General features: G+C 32.4%; 1 protein-coding gene across 1 annotated transcript in view; it reads right to left on the bottom strand.

The window, feature by feature from the left end:
- The window catches only part of LOC129755663 (uncharacterized), a 36031-nt gene extending 29319 nt beyond the window's left edge, over positions 1-6712 (bottom strand). Inside the window, exon 1 of the mRNA XM_055752275.1 lies at positions 6523-6712. Within this exon, the coding sequence (XP_055608250.1) occupies positions 6523-6709 (187 nt within the window). The 5' untranslated portion in view covers positions 6710-6712. The remainder of the gene's footprint in view (positions 1-6522) is intronic.
- Between the last annotated feature and the right edge of the window lie 3929 nt (positions 6713-10641).

The following is a 10641-nucleotide window of genomic DNA, read 5'->3' as shown; positions in this document are numbered from 1 at the left end:
ATCACTCATTCACTCAAAACAATATGAGCCGTTTCGAAGATATCAAGTTTTTAAGATGGGAAGTTCGTGAAATTTCACCGTTACGCCAATACATCTTCTTATAAATACGCATCCGAAAGGATGGATCTGCTTCCGCATATACTACAGGGTCCGGCAATTGAACTGCTACATTACTTCAACAGTAATTATTTCGTTACACACGAAACAGTATTGAACGACCCCTCGTAGCTTTGTTTACATAGTCTTAGCTATTATTGCACAGTGGAGCAGAACATCAATCTAGCTGTACGAAATTAATAGCGCCAGGGATGAAGAGATATACGTTTGATGTCTTCAGCAACATTGTTCAATTATACAAGGAGCATCTTCTTTCATCAAAATTTTTGCCGAGGGGTCCACCGATAGCGAGAATAAAATACTTTTTTTATTTTTCGAATTAGGGCTTTGATGTTTTCGACAAAGTTGTTTATCTGATCAAAATACACAAGTTTGTTGAATATGTCAAAGTCCTATCACATCACTCTCTGGAGTTACAGTCAAAGTAAAAAAAATCTCTTGAAAAAAACAGAATTTTAAACCTGACACGTTGAAGATTGGACAAAATGGTTCGCTGTCTTCGAAACAAAGTTGTAACAAGCCACGATCTACAATTGTCTCATATATTATAATGGTTTAAGAAATTTTTGAAGCCCTACAGAAAGTATTTATTGTATTTTATTGGCAATTTTGGAAGGCTAAAAGACATTAAAATTCGATTATTCAAATAATTTAAAATCCAAAACAATTAATGGAACTAATCTATTAAATTTGGCAGAGCAAAAATTTTGATGCAAGAATATGCTTCATGTAAAATTGAACAATGTTGCTGAAGACATCAAACGTATATCTCTTCATCCCTGGGCGCAATTAATTTCGTACAGCTAGGTTGATGTTCTGCTCCACTGTGCAATAATAGCTAAGACTATGTAAACAAAGCTACGAGGGGTCGTTCAATACTGTTTCGTGTGTAACGAAATAATTACTGATGAAGTAATGTAGCAGTTCAATTGCCGGACCCTGTAGTATATGCGGAAGCAGATCCATCCTTTCGGATGCGTATTTATAAGAAGATGTATTGGCGTAACGGTGAAATTTCACGAACTTCCCATCTTAAAAACTTGATATCTCCGAAACGGCTCACATTGTTTTGAGTGAATGAGTGATTCTTTTGTAAAATTTCACGCTGAATCCATTGGCGCCATCAAATAAAAAATATAAGTGGGGGCATTTTGATATAATCGCAATTTAAGTTTTAAAATGCAAAATTTTCTAGTTTGGCAACCCTGCCGATATTTTCTTATCATCTCATTTGATAGCTTATTATATATTCTTTATAGGGATGGTCTTATCTTATCGGTAGCTTCTACCGTTTTTGAGATATTAAAAAAACAAAAACAGTTTTTTTAGCAAAAATTGCCAAATTTTCGAAAAAGGGGGGGCTGCCATTTGAGGGAGGGTGGTTCGATTCCCCCAAAACTTTGGATTTTTCTTATTAACGTTATAATAAGTCACCCTACTGATTTTGAGCTAAATCGAAGAGGGTCGTTGCATTTTCATGGTCACTTGGTATGGAATGACCCATATGCATATTAACTTTTATCCTTTCAGATACGTATCCTTTTAAAACAAAATATTACTTATAACTATTTTTATAATTAATACATATAATCGTCAGATTATTCGAGTAATTTTCCTTACGGCCATATTCTTTCGTTTGGGGTAGGGATATTTTAGAGGGAATGCATCTGGGGATAACCTGAAGAAACTAATGCGAGCGGAGTGGGTTGCCAACCATTGTAGGTTTCTGAGGATTGGATGCCTTCCTTCGACGAACCATCGGCCGTGGAAGCCCTAGAATTTAATTCGAAGGCCGAGCCACACAGACATAGGCAGGACCTTGCTACCGATGGGGGAACCATACATACATACATACATACATAATCTAGAAAGAAGTAATCATAGCATACAAAAATCTAATTCCATTTCAAACAAAGTTGGAGACATTATTTGAAGCTGCGACGAAAATAGGAAAAAACACTTGATAAATTTTATTCTGGACCATTTAAAATTTTAGAAACCGTAGATCCAAATTGTAAAATTCAAAACATTCAATCAAAACAGACAATAATTGTTTATAAAAAATCGAATCAAATATGAAACAAAAAATTTACAACATTTTCAATATTTCCACTTTCAAAAATAAATTCTCAATTATGGTGCATTAAATAATTTTTTTAAAGAGGAATTCAGAGTAATCAATTTCAAATGATTTCGCTAGGCTGCATCATTTTTGTAAGGGTGGAAGGTATAGTATATAAATTGAACCATAAACTGTCATTAATTAAATATGTACTCAACAGTCTTACGGATCAGTCTAGTTCCAAGTTATTATTCTTATGCATTATCCATAGAATGGATTGAATCAACACAGCTGTTGACATTAACCGTTTTCAAACAAACTTATTGCCAAAGGTAGTCCTTATATTCGACTAGAGACGTTGACCCATGCATCGTCACATATAGCCAAAATAATAAAACACTCTTCCATATTCTCATTCATTTGGTTTGTGACCTGGTTCATCACTGGGTCAGTTCAGATATTATTTTTTTCATACCTTCTATATCATGTTGTATTTTTTGTGTCAATTGTTTTATTCGTTCATAGAAATTTTTTATTATATTTTACCTTGTTTCATTATATAATTTTTTAATAATATTTGATTACAATATACCGTATTACATTATATTATTCGTTTGGCTACATTTTATTCATTTTATCGTTGATATATTTTAACAACAAGGACAGGCGCATCTGGGTATCTTCGTTTTACAAAAGGTGCGGGATGACCGTGTATGCTAGTTCCCGTTTCGAATACTGGACGTTCCTCAATTTATGTCAAGGGAATTTGGCATGGTTGAGAAAAAGAAAGTATTTGATACTTTTTGTAAAATAAGGACGCACTCTTTTTTCGGAAGCCATTGCGGCGGGATTATAATTTGCATGCTATCTTGATTAGTCAACAACATGGTTATAGCACTGACCACACTGACATGACACTTAGAACAAAAATTCAACCATTTTCTGTCTAATTTTTTGTTGTCAGATTTTGCAGGTTCGCAATATCGACGGCAGATGGCGAACCTGAAAAATTTGACAAAAAATGCCCTGTAGGAAAAATTGTTCTGTTTAGCCCGATTTTATCGTAGAAATTGCGCGTTTTATTTTTAAAGTTGGGTGGCATTTCCTAACTGGGATAGAATTTCTTCAAATCGATCGATGCGCACTCTGGAATCGACATTGCGTACTGTTGGAAAAATTATCCAGAAAACGAAATCGAGTGTCCAGTCAGTATGGTCAGTGGTTATAGCTTCTCGAAACTTTCCCTCTTTTCACCCTGGATACCGTCAGTGCCTCTGCTTACGATTCCATTCCCTTAGAAGTCTCATTGGGTTGTTATTAATGTGTTGCATGGTAGCCAAGATGGACCTGCTGGTTTGGGGATCTTTGATCGTCGCCTTTGAGTTATCCCAACGAGTTGAATTTTTGCCAGTATTATTTCATCACTGCTTGAATCAAAATTGGGGGATGGGTATTAAGTTTCAACGAAGTTGGAAAATAAGGGCCACCCTAATTAGCACTCTTAAATCGGTGTTTTAATCAGAATAACTGTGGCTCCAGAGAGTGGTTTGATTTTTTTTTTCATGAAATTTCTGTTCCATTTGCTTTATGAAATCTCGAGTTATACAAACAAAGTTGTGTCTTTTTCCTTTTCAGCGAAATTACTCGGAAATTATCAAATTTCTCATCTTTCATTTATCTAAGTAAGTTTTGAAGGATAATTCCATGTGCCATATGTTATCTGTACGTATTTGAATGATTAAATTGTTTCTGCAATATTCATTCTCAATATATGTTGATCATCAGTTCAAAAAAGATTATCATTTTAATTCCCTGTGAAATGAGTTTTAGGAGCAACAACAATTAACTTTAGTATTTATGTTTAAAAAATCGCTACAATACGAAGAGCAACTAGCTCTTTATTCAGCTCGTACAATATAATTAGCTTAAGATAATCTGACTATGAGCTAAACCTAAGAGTGAAGCAATTTCCGTATTTTTCTCCATACATGGAAGTCACGTAGGTATTTATCCGTTAGTTAGAATAAAGAAAAACACACAATCAAAGCGCGTATGGAGAAAAAAGAGGAAACAACGAGCCATTTATCTTCTCACAAAGAGCACACCTAATGATGTGCAGGATAACAAAGACGACGACAACGAACGATAATGAGTCCATAATCAGCTTGGCTCGATGGGGACTAACTAGATAACACTAGTTTACAGCATTTTTGAACTCAGTAAACTGAAGGTCATTTCTTATGTGAAATCGGGCGCTGAATCCGAAACTGAAATTCAAAAAAATCTCAGTAGAACCGTTTTTGAGTTATGCTCCGATTTTGAAATTTCGGAAAAATTAAAAAAGTTATTGTACTTAGATTGAAATATCTCGGACGGCATAACAGTAATTTGAAATCCCTCTTTTGCATATTGAAGGTGAATAAATTTTCTATCGATCATCCGAACATTGTTTTTGCGTTTGACCAACAGTATTGTTGATATTAGTGACTTTATGAGAAAAAAATTATAAAAAACGCATTTTTTTAGAGAAAATTTTGCTTCAACGAAAGTTTTAGACTCGATGGTAGCATTTAAAAAATCTGATTTTCTTTTGCGCTTAAATGTCAATTTAAAACAATGATTTCAAGTGGTTATTTATCAAAATCGGTTGAAAATTGAAGACGTTATGGCTACTTTACCATGATAGTATTTTTTGTAGTTTTTCATAATTTAACGAACCGCAGTACACTTATAATAGTATAGGAAGAATGAAACATGATAAATCTCACTCGCTCCAAGTCAAAATTATTTATTAGCTTACCAGAAGGTCACATGCCAAGTTTCAGGAAGATTTGATCATAGGGTGGGGTTGCTTGAGTCTCAAACGTGAATACAATTTTGAGGTATTTTGCCCGGAAGGAACGAAAAATACTGGTTTTTCATCAATAACTTCTTTCATCACTAGCTGATTGTATTTTATGGTTGATTTTCTTAAAGCCTAAGTTGAGACAAATATTTCACCCGAAGACTGTAACTCGATTGGGTTTGAAACAGAAAAGTTATTGCGGTTCAAAGATTGTGTTTTGGTCGAAAATTCTCGTATAAAACGCAATGAGTAAAAAGTACTCATTGCGTTTTGAACAAAATTTGCGGCCTTTGAACTGCAATAACTTTTTAACTTCAAGTCCAATCGTGTTGCAGTCTTCGGGTGAAATATTTGTCTCAACTTAGGCTTTAAGAAAATCAACCATAAAAAACAATCGGCTGGTGATGAAAAAAGTTATTGATGAAAAACCAGTATTTTTTGTTCCTGCCGGGCAGAAAACCTTAAAATTGTATTCACGTTTGAGACTCAAGCAACCCCTGCCTATGGCCAGATCTTCCTGAAACTTGGCATGTGACCTTCTGGTAAGCTAATAAATAATTTTGACTTGGAGCGAGTGAGATTTACCATGTGTTATTCTTCCTATACTATTATAAGTATACTGCGGTTCGTTAAATTATTAAAAACTGCAAAAATTACAGTTATGGTAAAGTAGCCATAACTTCTTCAATTTTCAACCGATTTTGATAAACAACCACTTGAAATCTTTGTTTTAAATCGACATTTAAGGGCAAAAGAAAATCAGATTTTTTAAATGCTATTATTGAGTCTAAAACTTTTGTTAAAGCAAAATTTTCTCTAAAAAAATGCGTTTTTTATAGTTTTTTTTCTCATAAAGTCACTAATATCAACAATACTGTTGGTCAAACGCAAAAACAATGTTCGGATGATCGATAGAAAATTTATTCACCTTCAATATGCAAAAGAGGGATTTCAAATTACTGTTATGCCATCCGAGATATTTCAATCTAAGTACAATAACTTTTTTAATTTTTCCGAAATTTCAAAATCGGAGCATAACTCAAAAACGGTTCTACTGAGATTTTTTTGAATTTCATTTTCGGATTCAGCGCCCGATTTTACATTAAAAATATTGGTCAGTTAATCAAGTTCACGATTTTTTTTAAATTTTGTAAACTAGTGTAATTATTCCCCCTGAATCCCAGTTCCAACCCCATTTTGCTTAACGAAAGTTGAAGAGGGTGCATGTGAAATGACACTTGAACCTTCCGATGACCACCTTCCCGCGTTTTTCTGAAGCTTCGGTCAGTATCCTTTGTTTTCAAGTTTTTCTCTAATTATTGAATAAAATCTCCATTTTTTTTAAATTTTGTTCCCTATAATTAAGAAAACCTTATACAAGGTTAATTCAGGAAAGCTTCCTGTGAAAATGAAGCTCGACTGTACGTATCTACGTTTTGATGCGGTTACAACATATACGTTCTCTAGGAAACTGAAAGGGACAGATCCCGGAACTTACCTCCTCCTGTTGCTCCTCCTGTAGCTGTTCCCCCATCATAGCCCCGGCAGCTCTGAAGCGACTGCTGCAGGATGAAGGTGAACACGAGATGTATTAACGCTAAGATAAAAATTAATCCTAGTAGTAGCCACACGATGTGTACCGTATTGCTCTGATTCATCCGGAGAAAGTAGCGCTGATACAGCATCTCCACCTGGAAGGATTGGCAGGGTTTTTGCCCCGTTTTTAGTTGGTGTCAGGCGATGGCCAGCAGAACGATGTGAGCGATGAGGAAAAAAATATAAAAAATAACGTACGTTAGTAAGAGTATCAGAGAAAGGTTGTAGACGGGTATAAGCCGATGAAGAATTTTTGCCAAGGTTGAGTACATCTTCCTAGAACATGTTTCATAAATTGATGGTTTGTTTGTAGGGAAGCTTTCGGAAAATCCCTGGAAGTTCTTTATGTCAGTAATTAAAAACAAGGAAAACATCCTTTATTGGTGGATTCCTGTTGATCTGAAGAAAAAATTAAAAACAAAGTAAGATTGGTAAAATTTAAAAGAAGGGTTACTTTCCATCATCTCCTTATTCAAAAAACAGTTTATTCCACTCGGATAAACTACCAAAATTAAAAGTGAAGAAAATGTTCAACGATGAAAAAGGTCCACTAAGGCAGAAACGCCATCTGGAACGCCATAATTAGATCTGTCTTATTTTGCTTCTTCCATCCTCCCTAATTGAACCTGGTGAGCCGGGAAGAATATTCGTTTTTTTCCTCCAAACAGGTGAATGAAATTGGGCCCCCGATTGATTCCGCGTTTGAACCTTTTTTCGGCGAATCCTTTTATGTCTCCTTCGTGCTCTCTCCATTTTGTTTTTCATCATCCCCTGCGTGTGATCTTTGATTGATCGGATTTCGAAACGGTTGGTTACAGCCCGGTTTTTTTATTTCGTTCGCTCACTCTCTTTGATCGGAGCGAAAACTTTTTTGTTTCCAAATTTCGGACGCAATTAAACGCAGCTTTTCGGATTCCTTTGAATGATGCTTTCCGAAACATTCCAACGCAGGAGAATAAATTGAAACATATTAATCTTTAAATTGTGAAATAAATCAGGCTATCCCTAGGTTCTCAAAATCAACCATTAATTGACAGTCGATCAATAACAGAGAGGATTTTTTTTATACTTGACTCAAAATCTTTTATTAAAAAAAAAAATTAGTATATGCGCAAAACTCGGATACAAAGTTATAACATCTTCAGCTTCAAATTAAATCCTTTTTTAAGTTTTTAAAAAGTCCTTTTGACTAAAAAAACGTTCTTTGTCATAAAGGTTCAAATACATGAATGTTGCTAGTCCAAAATTTTACCTCCAATTGACAAAATTGACAAAATTGACAAAATTGACAAAATTGACAAAATTGACAAAATTGACAAAATTGACAAAATTGACAAAATTGACAAAATTGACAAAATTGACAAAATTGACAAAATTGACAAAATTGACAAAATTGACAAAATTGACAAAATTGACAAAATTGACTAAATTGGCGATTTTTGGTTACCAACTTTTTGCTATGACATTTTTGCTAAACAATGTAGGAATGATACCCATTAAAAATAATTTTTTATACTATTTGATCATTTAATTCGAAGTTCTTTTATATTAACAGTTTTTCGTATGAAACAGAAACTTTTGAAAACACATTCTTCAATCTTTGAAATGGTAGGCGTTATTTATATAAGGAAACCTTGAGTAACCAAACGAAATCTTTGAATTTGCTCAAAAAAACTGCTGAATTTCGCTTGTTTGATTTGAACATAGAATTTTTTTTTTAAAGAAAAGTTAATCAAATTTTCAAAAGTAAAAAAAAAGATTAAAATTTTGTGGTTCAAATCAGATTCTTGCTGACTCATTCCAAGTTTAAGATTTTAAGTTAAAATTCGGCTATTAAAAAACGGCAATTGCAAATGTTATACAATACACACAAAATATGGAATTCCCTGCAACTCGTTTTACAGAAAGATAACAAAAAAAAATAATTCATTGAAAATACATTCCATAATTAAAATCCTGTAGATTTTAACAAATAAACATTACTATTTTTTATTTAAAAAGGGACAAAAAAAACTCAAATTCCTCTTTAAATTTGAAGTTAAGCTGAATTATTTATTCAAAATGACTGGTTGAAGAATTTGAAATTTTGAAATTCAACTCATAATAAAAATTATAAGTATGCTATCTCTTGCAAGATAAATTACTCAACGAAAAAGTCATCTTGATAATATTATCTTGATTGTTATACTCATATAAATCTAAATCTTAATTTTTGATTTTAATTCTAAATCCTAATTCAGCATCTGAATTTCAGTGGAATTTTGATATAAAAAACGATTTCTGAAGCAAGATTTCCAATCAACATTACCACTACTTGAATTTAAATTCTGATGATTTAAATTTCAATCTGAAATTCTTATTTAATAATAACATTTCATACGACTTGCAAATTTGAAATAAAATGTGATTAAAATTTAAACAAAAAATTTGAATCTGATTTTAAGTTTTCGATTTAGGATCGCCATTTTTAAGCTTTGTAATGTTTGGATTATGCAAAAGAAATTAATTTTACTTTTTTTAAATAGGATTTTAAAGGATTGAGTTAAGCCACTTGAATGAAAATAAAAAAAACCCCGGATAGTTTCTGATTTTATTTTTTTCATAATATTTAGAAAAATAATATCTTAACACATTGCGGACCAGATACGAGATATCTAGTTTTTCTGCTCGCCGCTAGTGTGCTATATTGAGAAGAGAAACTCAAATGTTTTTGATGCAATGATGAAACTATATTCAACAAAATTCATCACAACACTTTCGGTAAGTTTAAGGTACTTATTTACTTAAATTTGGTCTATCGATTTCTGAGATATTGAATGCGTTAATATTGAAAATGCATATTAGTTTTGAAAATCATGTTTCCAACTTTGAATGAAATTCTACATCATATTTGAGCGATCACAAAACAGATTTTATTTTTAAGATTTTTATTTATATTTTTTAATGATAATTCGAACCGAAAATCAAGAATCCCAAATTGGATACAGAATCCGAAATATGAAAACAGATTAAGATGGAATTCGAATTCTGAACCTGAATTCAGAATTTGAATTTTCAATATGTTTCTGAATTTCAATACTATTTCTGTTAAATAGTTGATCGACCTTATCGGTAAAAGTGATGACCTTTTTAGTAAAGAACATTTCAAGATAATGATTTTTTACTAAATCAAATTCTACTCGCTCATTTTCACCATCTTTAATTTCTTCTAATTTTTCATCCGTCTATAAAATTTCATTATCTTGAAATGTTGTTTACTAAAATGAACCCTACTTTTCCCGATGAGGCCGATAAACCAAAAATATGATTTCTGAATCTTATTTTCAGATAACAATTTTTAGAGTCAAATTTCAGAGTCCATATTCATTAATCCGTATCTAAATTCTGTAGTTTTTAATCTGAGAACATTTTTACAACTAATAGTTTTTATTCTGAATTTTGAATTTGAATTTATACCTATATGAATTTTGAATAATGAATCTAATTGTGAGAATATTTTTTTATATTCGGAAAATTATTCTCAAAATATCGAAAATACATGTGATTTTCGAAAAGCATGAATTCAATTTGATATGAAATACAAAACCAAAATTGAACCATAATTTCAAAGCAGCTTTTCATTTCTAATTTAAAACTGTTTTCTGAGACTTGTAAAATTATGAGTTTGACCATTATCTTGGTTTTAGACATAGCGAATGCAACGCGCATATCAAACAGTTGTCATCATTACGAAATCTTAGAACAACATCTTTTTAATCATTTAGCGAAAAATATTGTAAAAATACTATCCGATGCGGATTTATGACAATTTTAGTAAATTCCACCTAAAGGCCGGGTTGTGCACTAAGGGGTTTGGATTGAAAGTTTGATTCCTTTAAACAAGTGAGAAAATTTTTAAACCTGTAGCACAATTTCAGAATTGGGATTTCGAGCATTTGGCATTACTTCCGAATCTGCTTCTCTTGGATGATCTTAAACAATCATTAAAATTTGATTACGAATTTCAAATTTTGAGTATAGA

This window comes from Uranotaenia lowii, chromosome 3 (genome assembly GCF_029784155.1).
Source record: "Uranotaenia lowii strain MFRU-FL chromosome 3, ASM2978415v1, whole genome shotgun sequence".
NCBI classification, from domain to species: domain Eukaryota; kingdom Metazoa; phylum Arthropoda; class Insecta; order Diptera; family Culicidae; genus Uranotaenia; species Uranotaenia lowii.
This window is presented reverse-complemented; position numbering and strand designations above follow the sequence as displayed.